This window comes from Glycine soja, chromosome 20 (assembly GCF_004193775.1).
Source record: "Glycine soja cultivar W05 chromosome 20, ASM419377v2, whole genome shotgun sequence".
NCBI lineage: Eukaryota > Viridiplantae > Streptophyta > Magnoliopsida > Fabales > Fabaceae > Glycine > Glycine soja.
In genome coordinates, this window is record NC_041021.1 from 1,915,598 (window position 1) to 1,933,999 (window position 18,402).

Consider the following 18,402-nt stretch of genomic DNA (forward strand, 5'->3'; position numbering starts at 1 on the left):
CTTTGGCTGACATGTTGTTGGTTGCCACTTTTTTGTACAGTATATTTGATGTTGATGTATAGAGGGGGTTGGCAGGGGCCCAAGGAATCCAAAATTGAATCTGCAGTATGGAAGGACACCTCCAAATGAGGTCCTTGTTGAGGAGTTGTGCAGGAATTATATTGCATGTCCTGGCCTAGCCTTTAGCTTTTTAGTTCTTTTTGTTTTGCTTTTCATTTCACTCATGTTAATGTACCAAAATAATCAAATTATCTTTCAATAGTCTTCGAACTTATTGATTGCAAAGCAATAATTGAATCCTCTGCAAGTCCGCAAAACCATCATTATTTTTTTTATCAATAAATATTAATTTTTTTAAGTAAACAAAACCATCACCACCTTAGCCTAAACAGAGAAAGTAAACTCCAATTTTGCATGCGATGAAGTCAAAACGCACATCATGATCAACCATTGTCTTGCCCCACTCCTTCATCCCAAACATTTGTATAAATATCTAGGAGTAGAACTGAAAAGACTAAACTGGTGAGCTGACTGGACACCTATCTTAGCCAAAAAATCAGCTTATTAATTTAGGTTTATATGAGTGATCATATCAAAGAAAGGAGCTTAAGTTTCAGATTTTAATTTTCATGAATTTTACTACCGGTATAAAAGATTCTATAAATGTAAATCAATCGATTTATATAAAAAAAAAATGTAAATTAATGAGAGAAGTGCTCCCTTTAATGCATAAATATGCTTCTATGTATCATTCAAGCAACAAAGGACAAACTGAAGCTCAATTGGAACTTGTTTCTGACTCATACTCAGAGGGGAAGGAAATCAATGTGTTAACTTCGCTAAGTTACATGCAGGTGTCCTTTTTAAGGACGTGATTTTCCCTTTACACTTCACGTGCCAAAAAAAGAAATGTAAATTAATCAGACATTACTTTTGAGATATATTAATTACTATTATAGATTGGGCTTTATGGCTGAGATGCATGCATGACCCACCATTCTTTCTTCCTTATTATTAGGTTGCATGTCAAATCATATTACCTATAAATTATCATTCTCTTATTTTTATCTTTTTTTCATCAAAATATCTTTTCAACGTGTATCACCAGTTTGTATGTTAGTTTTTTATTTTTTATTAATTATTTAACCAAGTTTTTTGGATTAGTTGTTTTATCTTATGTTATGCTAGTGGTTTGTTATTATTTAGGAAGTGAATTATTATTGTTTCTTTCTATTACAATAAATTTGTATTTAAATAGATGATCATTCAATAAAAAGTGTGTATTCATCTCCCTTAATTTTGTGAGTTACGCTTATTTTACACTAGATTGGTATCTAGAGCCTTCTTCTTAAGAAGGACATGTGAGTGAATTGAGTGAAACTCATCACAAAAAAAGCCAAAACACCTTGCTTCAATTCATCCGATAAAAAAGAATTTGAGACTACTATTACATCCTTGGAGAATACTAAAGATCTGTCAAAGCTTACCTTGGTAGAACTTGTAAATGCTTTACAAGCCCAAGAGCAAAGAAGAAAAATAAGGGCTGAGGGTTTTGTGGAAGGAACATTGCAAGCTAAATTGAAAACTAACCAAGGAGAAAAAAACAAGTGGAAGAAATACAAGAAGAATAATTTCAGCACCCAAGAAGCAACGACTAACACTAGAACAATAATGGAGATAACAAAGAATTTCCTCCTTGCAAGCACTATGGCAGAATGGGTCATCCTCTTCACAAATGTTGGAGAAGACCTGATGTTAAGTGTGAAAAGTGCAACAAGTTGGGGCATCATGTGAGAATTTGCATAAGCAATTTTTAACAAAAGAATGTGGCTCAAGTTGCAGATCAACAAGAAAAAAAGCAATTGTTTATAGCAATATGTTTTACAAGCAGCAGCTCAAGTGAATGTTGGCTAGTGGATAGTGGTTGTACCAACCACATGCCCCACGATTAAAAGTTTTCAGATAATTGGACAAATCACAGGTATCAAAAGTTAGAATTAGCAATGGTGATCTTATCATTGTTGAAGGAAAGGGAACTGTAGCTATTGAAAGTTGTGCAAGAACAAAATTAATTTATGATGTTTTTTATGTATCTGAGATTCATCAAAACTTGCTAAGTGTGGCACAATTGATTGAGAAGGGGTTTAAAGTCATCTTTAAAAATAAGCATTGTTTGATTAAAGATGTCAATAACAAGAAAATTTTCAATATCAAAAGGAGAGGCAAAAGTTTCTCATTTGATCCATTGAAGGAGGAGCAAGCAGCTTATTCAGTTACTGTAAACAATACAGAAGTCTGGCACAAAAGATTAGGTCATTTTCATCATGCAGCTGTTGAGGAACAATGCGCGATCTCACTCAACCATTATGCATTTAAATAATGCAGATTCTACCATGAAGAGAGCATCGTCAGTGTATTCAAAAGAAATGGACCAATGACTTTCATCCTTTGAAGCCTTGGAGGTTAAAAAGATGGAGTTGGAGATTGAATCACAATTTATGAATGAATCTCGTTTAGAATTAAATAATACTATTGAACATTCAATCTAGAATGACAAAAAAGAAAAAGAGATCCTTTGTAAAAGAAAGGATGTATTAATGGGTGAATTGAAACAACTTCTTGCTTTAGTTAAACAGAAAGAAATGGAGATAGCAGACAATGACTCTAATTTTGAAGCTGTAGAAAATAAGATAAATAAAGTTGCCTTTAGATTTAAAGAGATGCAATCAAGCATTCAACAAGGTATAGCATCCTTCAAGCAAATGATTATTTTCATAGATAAAAGAGTCTCAAAACTAGACAAAGAAGCTACATGAATAGCTATTGAAGCAAAGTCACGGTGTGTTGAAAAAGAGAGCATTCAGATAGACAAGGATACAACTACATTAAATCTTGAGCTACTGAGAGAGAAACTTGAACTTGTCAACCACTGATACAAGGAGGAGTGTTGAACGTGTATCAGCAGTTACATGTTAATTTGTTATTTTCTATTAATTGTTTAACCAAGTTTTTAGGATTAGTTGTTTTATTTTTTGTTATCTTAGTGGTTTTTTATTATTTAGGGAGTTGGTTATTAGTGCTTCTTTCTGTTACAATAAATCTGTATTTAAACAAATGATCCTTCAATAAAAAAAGTGTGCATTCATCTCCCTTAATTTTGTGAGTTACGCTTATTTTACAATAATATCATATCCTTATGGCTGAGATTGTGCATGGTTAATTTCATCGTGGTAGGTTCTCATTTGACACTCACACCTTAATTATCATCAACGACACTGTGCCTCACTCTCACTCTTTGTATTGGCACTCAATGCATCATATTCATCACCAGTCACTACCTTGCCCCTTGCCCACCAAGCCCTAATCCAACACGCTCCCTTCTTCTCTGACCGCCCCAAGACCGCGTCTCCCTCAAAATCCTAAGCAGCAACCAACACAACATCAAATCCGCCTCCTACGGTGCCATGTGGCACACCCTCCGCTGCAACATCGCCTCTATTGGAAAGGAGAAAGTTATAGGAAGTATTTGAGAAAAATGTAGGAGGAGAGAATATTTGAAAGAAGACTAGTTTTTATGACTTGAAAAATGCTTTAGTTTTGGTTTCTTGGCTTTGTTTGGTTCTTTGCAAATGGCAATCTCTCCCCTTTTTATAGACTTTAAGAGAGAGTTCCAGATGTATTAAGAAAGATTTCACATACTTTAAGGAGAGTTCTACACACTTCTCTCAATTACTTAGTTCTACACATTTCTTTCAATTAAATATTACTTTTATTTATTTCTACACTTTTTTAGGATTTTCTTTGGAGTATCAACACAAACTTAATGGGTCTAACACTTGATTTTAATGGGCTAAATCAAGTTTATATTATTCAAATGCCTCTAAGATGCTCCACTCCTCCTGCGTATAGTTCTTCTCAGGAACCCGCAAGTGGGTCCTCAACACCCTACTCATGAGTCTAAAATCAGATTTTGAATACGCCATGTTCTGCTTACTCGTGTTCATGTGCTTCACTGAAAGACTCGACGACGAGAAAGTTAGAGACATCGAGCGCGTGCTGCTCTAGCGTTCCACAAAAACAAACATTAGTCTTTGATCGCCCGTATCTAGGGAACATGCAATCAAAAGACTTAGTCTACTGGCAGCCACAAGGCCTTCAATCTCTAGAGCAGGCCTCTCGAACTTAGTCATCTTCCTTCCATGGGAAGATAGCTTCAGCTTAGGACGTTCCTGCAAACAATGACATCGATCATGTAATAAAAAAATAATAAGTTGTAAACTACGTGCTTTATTTTTTTTAAGAATTACATACCTCTCCATTCCAGACTCTCAAAGCAATGCGGTTTTTAAAATATCTCAAAACTGATGTGTCATGGGGTTCGCCTGGAAAACCCTCAATATCAGTAACACCTTCTTCAACAGGTGGTTGTTGTTGCTCTTCGTTCAATTCCTTCGTGGCTGTCGGAGGATCCTCAACAACACGCACTTGTTGTCGTTGCCTACAGGCAAATGCGGTAGGCCTTTGCTGTTGGGGGTATCATTATCATCGTCACTAGCCTATTTCCTCCTAGGACTTTTCCTATTGCTCGGCCTAAAGTCTGACCAAGACCTCTAGTTTTAACCATTATCTGCATAATATTTTTTAAAACATTTTGAATTTTTGTTTCAATCATTTTTTAAAACTAACTAACAATGTTAACCTATTTTGAATTTTTGTTTCAATCATTTTTTAAAACTAACAATAAAATATTTTAAAACTAAGTAATAATTTTAACATATTTTCAATTTTGGTTTCAATCATTTAAAAAAACAATTTTAACATATTTTCAATTTCGGTTTCAATCATTTTTTAAAGCTAACTAATAATTTTAATATAATTTAAATTTTGATTTTAATCATTTTTTAATCCATATGGATCATACGGATTGTTAATTCGTATGACTTTTTTCACAAAAAACGGCCTCAGATTACCAACAATGCATAGGCAATACAATACCATCACAAACATCACGAACGAAGGAGCAATGAAAGTAATACCAATTTCACATGTCATGATGTCAACTCGATTGGGCCAGCACATCATGACCAATCCATTCTCATCCCACACCTTCATCATAAACATTTGGATAAATATTGTTGGATACCCAAATGTTCTGCTACATCAAGTGATTGAGAGAAAAAAAAAGATACGGTGATATAATAAAAAAAAATAGAAAGAGCAAATAAATAAAAGATGGTAGTGAAATGCATAAAAATAGTGAAGTATTGAAATATCATCTCTCTAAACATTTTTATAAACTGCTTGGGGCATCCAACATTTTTGCTAGGACATTCAGCAATGTTTGAAAATGGCAAAAATACTCTTATGGGTATTTTTGGTTATAAATAGTAGGTTTCATTTTTTATTTTTACAACACTTTTTTCGTAAAATCTCAGTCCCTTAGTATAAGTTGCTTCTGTTAGCCTCCTTTTCTGACCGTTTTTTTTGTCTCTAGTGGTGTGCGTGCGTTGTTCATGAATATACGATGAAATTGGATGGTTATTCATTACAGGAGAAGAAGAGGTACGTAATTTTTTTTAAAAAAACATACGTATGGTTCGTACAATCCGTATAATCCGTATGAACATATGGATCAACAATCCGTATGAGCCATACGGATTGCCAATCCATATGGATCATACGGATTGTTGATCCATATGAACCATACGGTATGGCTCAAACAGATTGCTAATTCGTAGGCTATTTTTTTAAATTGTAAATAATTTTTTTTCTGATTTATTTATTTAATTTGTTTTGTAGTGTAATTTTTTTTGTAATAGTTTTAGCAATTTTAGAAATATTAATTTGGTGATATTAATTTATAGTGGTATAAAAACAATAAAAAAATGTAGTTAGTAATTAGATTGGTAAAAAAATCATAATATATATAAACTTTTAAAAATTTCTAAAACTAACATTAGATTGCTTAAAAATTAATTTAGTAATTAATTGAAAATAATTTAGTAATTAGATTGGTAAAAGTAACATTAGATTGTTAAAACAATTTTTTGTATACATTTAAAATATTTACTAAAGTTGATAATTAAACAATTTTGATATTTAACTGAATTATGTATTCATATGTTTATTACAGTGATTGAAAATTAAACAAATATGATATTTAAGTGAATGATGTATTTACATGTTTATTACAACAATTGATAATTAAATAAATTTGATATTTTATTGAATTATGTATTTATTAGAATTTATATAATATTTATTGAATGATGTATTTGTTAGAATTTATATGATATTTTAATGAAGATATGTAGTGAAAATGTAGTTTGTGGTTATATGATGTACAATACATTTTTTTAAAAATTTTGTATAGAACTATATTTTTGTAGACAACAAATGAGGTGATTGTATAATTTTTTTAAGTTGTATTTTGTTTATCATTGAATTTATTAAATGTTTTTAGTATGATGGACGAAGAACAGTGAATGTATGATAGTATTATGTCTTATGAATGTTGAAAATGAGGAAGATGTTGACATAAAAGTAGAACACGTTGATTGAGAGAAAAAAAATATTTGACTACAAAGATAGTTATTAAATCATTAGCGCTCCATAAAAACATTCCTCCTAGAGTAGTTGTTATTAATATGATGCCTTTAATACTTCTCACATATTTGACTACACATGTATTTAGTATTTTATTTAATAAAAAATTTAGTTTATAAAAAATATTAAATTGTAAAGAATAACAAATAAATCTATTTTTTTTACTCATTAACCCAATCCAAATCGTTAACAAATGGGTTGGTTAGGGTTAGATTTTATTTTATTTTATAAAAAAGACCAAAATTAACTCTTGAAATTTGATTATGTTCGAGAGAAAAAAATAGATATGGTGATATAATAAAAAAATAGAGAGAGAGAGAGAAAATAAAAGATGTTAGTGAAATGTAGAAAATAGTGAAGTATTGAAATATCATTTCTCTAAACATTTTTATAAATATTTTTTTAAGGGTGTATAAATATCTATTAATTTAGGATTATATAGGCAAGGTGATCATATGAAAGAAAGGAGCTTAAGTGTTTCATGAATTACTACCGTATAAAAAAAAAGTTTGCCTAATTGATCCAAGGTAAAAAAAAATAAGATTAAATATATAATCTCATCTTTAATTACTAATGAAATTTAGATAATATTAAGGGAGTCTAACTCAATTGGTTGAACATAAGTGTGTGCGTGTTATAAATTTGTTACTATTGTGTTTAATTTCTATTGATAAAAAAATAAAATTTAAATAATTATTTATTTTAAATTATACCATTAGTGTAATTACTACCATATTTAAGCTTCAATATTCTTTCACTCTCATGAAACAAAAATTTCATATATACATATAACATATCATACATTTTTCTTTTCATACACTCTTTTGTTATTTTTATTTTATTCATTTGTGACATACAAGTATAATATTTTCAAAAAAATTATAGCATTTTGATTATTATTTTTAATTAAAAATTTAATAATTAGAATTATACTAAATTTCATAAATATATGTAATAAAATATAAAAATATTAAATATCAAAAATTAGTTTTTAATTAATTATAAAAATCTTTACTCTTTATTCACTTTAGATAAATAGTTTTCATTTATTTTAAAATTAGAAAAATTAATTTAATTTGTTACTCTAAATTAAATATGTAAAATTAACTTAAAAAAAATATAATGTCTCACAATTTCGAGGACCAAACTAATAGTTTACTCACCAATAATTCTTAAAGATACTCGCAATTTCAAAGTCTCACATCATTTAGAATATGCATTTAGATATAAAAAAATTATACATAATTCATAATAAAGTTATACACATTAAATATAAATATGTAATGGTCTCTTAACATAAAAAAACTAATGATTATAAAAAAAATCATCCCAATTAATTTGTTCTAGTATAAATTACCTATGTGATAAATGAATATAAATATGGGTTGAGGAAAAATATAAAACATTAAAAAATAATTTTGTAGACTTTTAAATTAAAAAAAATGAAGGATATTTTGATATAAATTGAAATTTAAACATCATTCATATTATAAAAGGTGTATATGCTAAAATTAAATATAAATATCTAAGAGTCTTTTGATATAAAAAAATGAATAATGGTAAAAAAGTTTATCTAAATATATTTACCTTAGTATGGATACTCAGTGTGAAATAAATATGAACATGAATTAGAACAACACAAATATAATATGACATTTTGATTTCAAAATAAATTTAAATGTTATTCATATAAAATTTATATAAATTAAATTTAAATAAAATATTAAGAGTCTCTTGAAATAAAATAAAAAAATGATTATATAAAAAAATTACCCAAATAAATTTTCACTATCATAGAGACCCTTGCTACAAATTGACATAAATATGGATTAGTTCATCTTAAATAGAATCTATAAGTGCTTAAAAAAAATATAACTTTTGATACTTTCAAATTAAAAAAATAAAGGATGTTTTGATATAAAAAAGAAATTCAAACACCATTTATATAATAATTGAATAAATTAAATTTAAATATAGACGAGTAAGAGTCTCTTGACATCCAAAAATAATGATTATAAAAAAATACCAAAATGAATCTTTCCTAGTATACATACTTGTGCAACGGATGAAAATAAGTATGGATTAGCACAACATAAATAAAATATATAATTGTTTAAAAAACATATTATTTTAATACTTTCAAATTAAAAAAGAAGGATATTTTGAACATCATTCATGTAAAAGTTGTATACATTAAATTTAAATATAAATATTTAAGAATCTTTTAACATAAAAAATCCTATGTTTATAAAAAATCATCCAAATGTATTTTCTCTAGCATAATTACATGTGTGACAGATAAATATAAATATAGATTAGCGCAACATAAATAGAATATATATTAGTTTTAAAAAAATACAATTTATATACTTTAAAAAAAGAAACATAAACAATATTCGTATATAAGTTGTATATAATTTTAATATTTTCAATAAAAAATTATAGTTACCCTTTTATCCTTAAAAAATAGGAAAAGTTAAAATTACTATTTTAGCGTTAAAATTATGAATGAGAAAATACTTTCGTTTTAGGATGAAATAAAAAAAATGATTATATAAAAAAATTACCCAAATAAATTTTCACTATCATAGAGACCCTTGCTACAAATTGACATAAATATGGATTAGTTCATCTTAAATAGAATCTATAAGTGCTTAAAAAAATATAACTTTTGATACTTTCAAATTAAAAAAATAAAGGATGTTTTGATATAAAAAAAGAAATTCAAACACCATTTATATAATAATTGCATACATTAAATTTAAATATAGACAAGTAAGAGTCTCTTGACATCAAAAAACAATGATTATAAAAAAAAAACACCAAATGAATATTTCCTAGTATACATACTTGTGCAACGGATGAAAATAAGTAAGGACTAACACAACATAAATAAAATATATAATTATTTTAAAAAAAATATAATTTTCATACTTTCAAATTAAAAAAGAAGGATATTTTAAACATCATTCATTTAAAAATTGTATACATTAAATTTAAATATAAATATTTAAGAATTTTTTAACATAAAAATTCTATGTTCATAAAAAATCATCCAAATGTATTTTTCCTAGTATAATTACATATATGACAGATAGATATAAATATAGATTAATGCAAAATAAATAGAATATATATTAGTTTTAAAAAAAATATAATTTATATACTTTCCAATAAGAAATGAAGAATGTATTGATAAAAAAAAAGAAACATAATCAATATTCATATATAATTTGTATATAATTTTAATATTTTCAATAAAAAAAATTAAATTTACACTTTTATCCTTAAAAATGGAAAAGGTTAAAATTACTGTTTTAGGTTAAAATTATGAATGAGAAAATACTTTCATTTTAGGATGAAAACTACATAAAAATATAATTTAGCCTTAAATTGAATGGAAAAAAATGACATAATTTTTGCAATCCATATCCTTTTAGCCAATAGGGCATGGTGTATCAGCTGGCTATTTGATTCTGACATCGCACACTACATATACAAGACTACAACACTCACTCTCTCTCTCTGGAGGAAAGGTGAAGTGAACAATCCAGCACAACACATAATGGAAGCCTGGTTCATCGTCATCGTCTCTCTCTGTGTCTGCGTTCTCATCAGAGCCATCTTCTCCCTTTTTCACAACAAAACCATAACCACCCCACCAGGCCCTCCCAACATCCCTGTCATCACAAGCTTCCTATGGCTCCGAAAAACCTTCTCCGAACTCGAGCCAATCCTCCGAAACCTCCACACCAAATACGGCCCCATCGTAACTCTCCCAATCGGTTCCCACCGCGTCATCTTCATTGCCGACAGAACCCTGGCCCACCAAGCCCTAATCCAAAACGGTTCCCTCTTCTCCGACCGCCCCAAGGCCCTCGCCATCGGCAAAATCTTATCTTGCAACCAGCACAACATCAACTCCGCCTCCTACGGCCCCACGTGGCGCACCCTCCGCCGCAACCTCGCCTCCGAGATGCTCCACCCCTCACGCGCCAAGTCCTTCTCCGAAATCCGCAAGTGGGTCCTACACACCCTCCTCACGCGCCTCAAATCAGATTCACAGTCCAACGACTCAATAAAAATCATTGACCACTTCCAATACGCCATGTTTTGCTTGCTCGTGTTCATGTGCTTCGGTGAAAGACTCGACGATGGGAAAGTCAGAGACATCGAGCGAGTGCTGCGCCAACTGCTTCTGGGCATGAACAGGTTCAACATCCTCAATTTCTGGAACCCAGTCATGCGGGTTTTGTTCCGCAATCGTTGGGAGGAGTTGATGAGGTTTCGCAAGGAGAAAGATGACGTGTTTGTTCCGCTTATAAGAGCCAGGAAGCAAAAGCGAGCCAAGGACGATGTCGTAGTCTCATACGTTGACACGTTGTTGGATTTGGAACTACCTGAGGAGAAACGCAAGCTCAGCGAAATGGAAATGGTGACGCTTTGTAGCGAGTTTATGAACGCGGGTACGGACACTACTTCGACGGCATTGCAGTGGATAATGGCGAATTTGGTGAAGTACCCTCACGTGCAAGAAAAGGTAGTGGATGAGATTAGAAGCGTGTTGGGTGAAAGAGTGAGAGAAGAGAATGAAGTGAAAGAAGAAGATTTGCAGAAACTGCCTTATCTGAAAGCTGTGATTTTGGAAGGGTTGAGGCGTCACCCACCTGGCCACTTTGTTTTGCCGCATGCTGTCACCGAGGACGTGGTTTTTAATGATTATTTGGTGCCTAAGAATGGGACGGTTAATTTCATGGTGGCGGAGATGGGGTGGGACCCTAAGGTGTGGGAGGATCCAATGGCGTTTAAGCCAGAGAGATTTATGAACGAAGAAGGGTTTGATATAACTGGGAGTAAAGAGATTAAGATGATGCCGTTTGGTGCTGGGAGAAGGATATGCCCTGGATATAACTTGGCTTTGCTTCATTTGGAGTACTTTGCGGCTAATTTGGTTTGGAATTTTGAGTGGAAGGTTCCTGAGGGAGGGAATGTGGATTTGTCGGAGAAACAAGAATTCACTGTTGTGATGAAAAATGCATTGCTGGTTCATATTTCTCCTAGGATCTAGACTTTGTACCCATCTCATTGTATAATAATAATAATAATAATAATAATAATAATAATAATAAAGTGTTTATCTATGAGAGGTTGGGAATGGTATATAATTGGAATGGATAGATACTTTTTTCCCGTTAATGTAAGTGTGGTTTATTGGTTTTTTTTTTGTGTCTTGAGTTTTACATGAACCATCCAAGAAGATTCTCTCCTGCCATTGGCATATCACAACAGGGGAACATTGTGGCATAGCACAACGTGAGATTTATGTTTTGTATTTACTTATGAGAAGTTCTATTTTGCACTTAGTAAGTTGATGAGTAGTTTCTTATAAGATTTTCAATGTGGAATCCATCATCCATGACTTTGATTCCAAGTGTAGGTATATAGTTCGTAAAGTTAGAAGTATATATAATATGTACGTAGTTACTGGTTAGCCAAATGAAATGAAAAATAGTTTGAAAGAGGAATTTTGTTTGTCCAAATCAAACGAATGGAACATAAAAAAATGGTTGCAAAAATTTATGATTTTGATTTATGATGGTCCTGCAAAATATTTTCTAGAAAAGTTACACCCTTGAACAAAAAAGAATGAATACAGTTAGCTGGTTATTTCTCTTATTCCTTCGTATATCATTCAAAAATCAAGGTCAAATATTAATTTAATCCAACAAGAACGCGAAACATCACAACTATTTCCACTTAAGTGTTTCACTCATTACTCAATGCTTAAGGTATTGAGTAAGGACAATTTGAGGCACAGAAATATTCAGGTTAATGGTGATAATAGCATAATCTGCCCTTTCTGCAAGCTTAGTGTGGAAACATTGGAACACGTTTTGTTTACATGCATTAAGGCCTACCATATATCTTTGGAATTTGACTTACTCTTTGGTTGGGGATGCCTACTGTTTCAGTGTTTTGCCTAAGGAACCTGTCAACCATTTTCTGCCGCATCCATTTAATAGAAGGAAAAAAAAAACTGATGTAGGGAAATGGGAAGTAGTATGGTGCGGTGTGTTGTGGTGATTAAGTTTTTTTTTTTTGGACCATAATCGAAAACAGATTTAAAAATTTACAATAACTCAAGTGTTGTGTTCATTACGGAGGAAGAAAAACAATTGCATTTTTATGCGTAGCTTTTTCCTTCGTTCACGTATTATTTTGTTAAGTGGCAAGTAGATCCTGGCAGTTGCTTAGATCAAATTTAGCAACATGGAAACATTTTTTTTTATCTATAAAAATTGAACGCAATACTAATGTTTACTGCAACACTCACACACGGGAGCATATTGGTTGAAGTAAAAATTTATGACATCTTTTGGGCAAAGTAGACGCAGGACAATTGTTAGGGCATCTCCACCATCGCAATATTACTATTTGGTTTTTTAATTGGATCTCACAATTACATATTAGTATATTACTCAATTTTACTCTTTCTAATACAAAAGCTTCAACCGTACTTATTCTCTCCAATCTAATATCTCTAAGAGTTTTTAATTGGGTCCACAAAAAACTCATATCTTTACATTCTAATTTTTTAAAACTATAAAGATTAACATGGCCCCACCATTTTTAATTTGAGAACCGGTAACTTGAGAAACTCCAAACACAACCAATACCTCGGCATTTAATGGGTATACTTTTCTGGTCTGATTTTTGGAGGTATGCATCAAAGTTCGGATATGCTTATTTGGAGGCGCACGAAACATGCTGGGATGGTCCAGGGAACGTGAGGGATGATATGGTTTTAGCATTTAGTGCTATGCTTTTGTGGGCTGATTTTTCATTTAGCTTTTCAGGAGGGAATGATGCCATATTGGGGGTAGAGGACTAATATAATTTACTAGGTAGTTACAGGTGATGTTGTTTTATAAGGGTGGGTACCTTGTATCTTGATCCTCAATTTTTAATGAATTTTTTTCCTGATAAAATAAATAAGATATATATGGATCACTCAAAAGTTAGATAGTTACTTATAATTAATTGTTGGACAAGTAGCCTCAATAGCTTAAGAGGAGGAATGAATTAAGTTTCAAAATTTTTCACTAACAAATTTTAAACTTTTAAATGATAGGCTCATAATACAGAAGAAAAAGTAAAAATCAATTTAATAATATTCTTTAAACAAGTAAGACAAAATTGATTGCAATAATATAAATCAGATAAGGAAAGAGACAAATGCAAACTCGATTTATATTGATTTGACCACTTTCCGTGTCTACGTCCAGTCCTCAAACAACTCACTTGAAATTTTCCACTATCTCTCTAAATTCTTTACAGACTTTGAACACACCTTGGGATCCCTCACCCTTGTGTTCAAAGATTCTCCAAGAGACAATCCCGTCTCTTGATTACAATTCTCACAATTAAAGAGACAACTAGTCTCTTGATTACAACTGACTTTCTGAGATGAACAGAAAGATTTCTCTCCTTTAGAGTAGATGATACAAATTGAAGTTCCTAGAGGAATTTCTCTCTTTTTGAGATGATAATACAATTTGAAGTTCCTGGATTAATTCTCAATAAATTTGTAAGTGTTTGCCCAAGAGTTGTTGAGAGAGCATTTGACAATTAAGTTATCTTAGAATATGTCTCTCTTGCTTTTCAAAATCAAACACACATATATATAGGCCCTTCGTGCCTTTTCTAAATGGTTTGAAGATGTGTCTTTTCAAAAAGTTTTTTCCAAAATTCTCACTGACAATTAATTACAGATTTCTAGTAATTGATTACACAGTTATATTTTGAAGGGTCATGACTTTTCAAAGTGTTTTCTGAAGTGTCGTGGCTGGTAATCAATTACAAACATCTGATAATCGATTACATGATTAAAAATTCAAATTTAAAACCTTTTTTAAAAGCTGTTTTTCAAAATTGTCTTTTGGTAATTGATTACACTGCCTCGTAATCGATTACCAGAGCCTTAATCTCTTGGAAACACTTGTTTTGTGGCAAAAGTTTGATCTTGAATTAATCTTGAAAGCAACCTTGTTTGATTATTCTTTGGCATCATCAAAATCATGTATTCATACATTCACATTCTCCCCCTTTTTTATGATGACAATCATTATCAAGTGAATTCTTTTCAGCATCATCAAAACCTGCATGATTCACATTCTCTTCCTTTTTTGATGATGACAATCATCTATAGGTTAGGAGTAAAAGCAAAAGAATATATATCTGTATAGTTTATTCCCCCTTGATTTTGCAATAATTGCTTATATGAAACAGTTAAAGATTGCATATATTTCATATATAAAAAGCTGTCTCATAAACCCTTACTATCTTATCTTTTATCTATCTTTCCCCCTTTATCAACATCAAAAACAAATCATGAAGAGAGAGGAGAAAAGCATTCAGTAATTTATAATGAATTAAAATAGTAGAGAATGTTACCACTTGTTGAAATATATGAGAATCAAATGATATCAAAATGTCTTTTTCACATAATTGATAAATACTTAATAAATTATGCTTAAGACCATCAATAAGTAAAACATTTTCTGTGGAGGTAGAGGGATTCGTACCAATTTTTTCAACTCCAACAATTTTACCTTTGTTGTTGTCTCCATAGATCACATGTTCACTATTTTTGGAAGAAATATGAATAACTTTGATGCATCTCCCGTCATGTGTTTGGAGCAGCTCTTCTCCATTTTCATAGTCTTTGGCCATGAGACCCAGATTTATGATTTCATTTTCTGAATCACTTGAAGAATCCATGTCATTATCTTTCCAAGTGATGTATGCTTTCCTTTCTTTCTTTTCTTTGAAATTTCTCTTGTCGGATTTTTCTATTCTTCTTTTAAGGGCAGGACAATCAAATCTTAAGTGCCCAGGTTGATTGCATTCATAGCATTTTGGGGCTAAGGAGGAATCTTCTCCTTTCTTCTTTGGATTGATATCTCATTTGTTTCTTAGAAATTTATTGAATCTCTTCACAAAAAATCTGAAATCATCATCTTCTTCTATTTCATTCAAGTCCTCTTTGTCACTTTCTTCTTGAATAGAAGATGATGAGACTCTGAGTGCTATTCCTTTCCTTTTTTTTATCATTCTCTTCATGTTGATGGAGTCTCAAAATTTCCATTTCAAGTTCTTGAAGTTTTCCAAAGAGAGTGACAATAGACATATTAATGAGATCTCTTGATTCTGTAATTGCTATTACTTTTTGTTGCCTGAGTGCTATTCCTTTCCTTTTTTTTTTATCATTCTCTTCATGTTGATGGAGTCTCATAAGTTCCATTTCAAGTTCTTGAAGTTTTCCAAAGAGAGTGACAATAGACATATTAATGAGATCTCTTGATTCTATAATTGCTATTACTTTTTGTTGCCATTGCCTACTTAAACATCTCAGCACTTTGTTAATGAGATCTTCATTAGGAAGTATTTTTCCCAATGATGTAGGATGAATAACTATATGAGTAAATCTTTTTTACATATATTGTATGGTCTCATATTGATTCATTCTAAACAGTTCATATTCATATGTGAGAGTGTTTATTCTAAATCTCTTGACATCAGTTGTGCCTTCATGGGTACTTGTAATGTATCCCACATTTCTTTTGCATTTTTATAATTTGAGACTCTAAAATATTCATTCATGCCTAATGCAGAAGTGATTATATTTTTTGCCTTTAAATTGTATTGAACCTTTCTTTTTTCATCATTATTTCATTCTTCTCTAGGTTTTTCTATACTTGCATTTCCCACTACCATTGTAGGAATGAAGGGACCAATTCCAGTGGCTTCCTATATATTTAAATCTATGGCTTCTATAAAGATCTGCATTCAAGTTTTCTAATAGTGATAACCCTCGCCATTGAAAACAAGAGGCCTATTAATAAAAATTTTCTCAGAAAATGGAAAGTTAGATGAGACCATAATTATTCTTGAAGTTTTTAAACTTTAAACAAGAATCCTACTCCGATACCGCTTGTTGGACAAGTAACCTCAATAACTTAAGAGAAAGGGTGAATTAAGTTTCAAAATTTCTCACTAACAAACTTTTAACCCCCTTCTAAATGATAGACTCAGAATGCAAAAGAAGAAGCAGTAATCAATTTAATAATTTTCTTTAAACATGCAAGACAAAATTGATTACAATAACATAAATGAGATAAGGGAAGAGAGAAATGTAAACTTGATTTATATTGGTTTGGTCACTTCTCGTGCCTATGTCCAATCCTCAAGCAACCCACTTGGGATTTTTTACTATCTTTGTAAATCCTTTACAGACTTTGAATACAACTTGAGATCCCTCACCCTTGTGTTCAAAGATTCTCCAAGAGACAACTCGTCTCTTGATTACAATTCTCACAATCCAAGAGACAACCAGTCTCTTGATTACAACTGACTTTCTGAGATGAACAGAAAGATTTCTCTCCTTTAGAGTGAATGATACAAATTGAAGTTCCTAGAGAAATTTCTCTCTTTTAGAGATAATAATACAAATTGAAGTTTCTGTATGAATTCTTAATAGATTTGCAAGTGTTTGCCCAAAAGTTGTTGAAAGAACATTTGATAATTAAACTCTCTTAGAATATCTCTCTCTTGCTTTTCGAAGTCAAACACACATATATATAGACCCTTCGTACCTTTTCAAAATGGTTTAAACAAATATGTCTTTTCAAATTTTTTTTTTTTAAATTCTCACTGATAATCAATTTGTAATCGATTACACATTTGGATTTTCAAAGGTCATGATTTTTTAAAGTGTTTTCTTAAGTACCGTTGCTGATAATTGATTACAAACATCATGTAATCAATTACATGATTTAAAATAGGGGGCTTACAAAAATTAAAATACCAATAATAAACAATTTTTTTTAGAAAGGGGCCTAAAATAAAGGGCTCGCCCAACTTTTGTTTGGACCTGCAATTATGCATGTTGACTTAATTATGATTAACTGTTTACAAAAAATATGTTTGTTTTAACATCATTATTAGTTATAGTTATCAAATTAGGTATCACCCAAAGGTGAACTAAATCAATTAAACAATCTAAAGTTAGCCATTGCTTGTTTCGATTCATATTTATCCAAAGCAATATCAGATTGTGTAATGTTAACAACTTGCGCTAATTTATTCACTTTAGGGTATGGGTTGGTCTAATGGCAAATACTAATTTAATAAAATACTTTTATATAATTATATTTTTACTTTTTAATTATTTTTTATAATAATTAAATTTTATATAAACATGGACCCTTAATTTAATAAAAACATTAATTATTATAGATTAAGTAAATTTTTAATAATATATTTTTTTATTTTTCAATGTAATAGTAATATTATAATAATTAATTTATATATAATATTACTATTCGGCAAAATGTTTCCTTTTTCCATACTAGAACTCATCCTAATTTACTAGTTTTAAAAAATTGTAAAATATAATTAATAATTGTAAACTTTTAAACTAACTTATTAAATCATAATTTACTATGTTCGGTAAAACTAATTAAAAACTTGTACTTGTAAACTTTTAATTATAAGCTAACTTATTAAATTATAAACATTTCATAAAACTAATTATTGAAGTAATTGAAAAAAATGTAAAATAACATATTTTAAAAAAGTAATAAGAAAATTGAATAATATTTTAAGGTTAAAATGAAAAAAAATTTAAAAGTTAATGTTTAAAAAAACATCACTTCAAATAGAGTTTAAACAAAACTAAAAGCTATTAAAAAAATTTAGAAGCTACTTTAAAAAGTTTATTTATTGAACAAACAA

General features: G+C 30.3%; 1 protein-coding gene across 1 annotated transcript; it reads left to right on the plus strand.

Annotated features, from left to right (window-relative positions):
• The first annotated feature begins 10,103 nt into the window (after window positions 1-10,103).
• Window positions 10,104-12,015, plus strand: LOC114401335 (cytochrome P450 89A2-like). The gene has a single exon (XM_028363839.1). The coding sequence runs from the start codon at window positions 10,172-10,174 to the stop codon at window positions 11,672-11,674; it is 1,503 nt and encodes a 500-aa protein (XP_028219640.1). The 5' UTR covers window positions 10,104-10,171; the 3' UTR covers window positions 11,675-12,015.
• The last annotated feature ends 6,387 nt before the right edge of the window (window positions 12,016-18,402 follow it).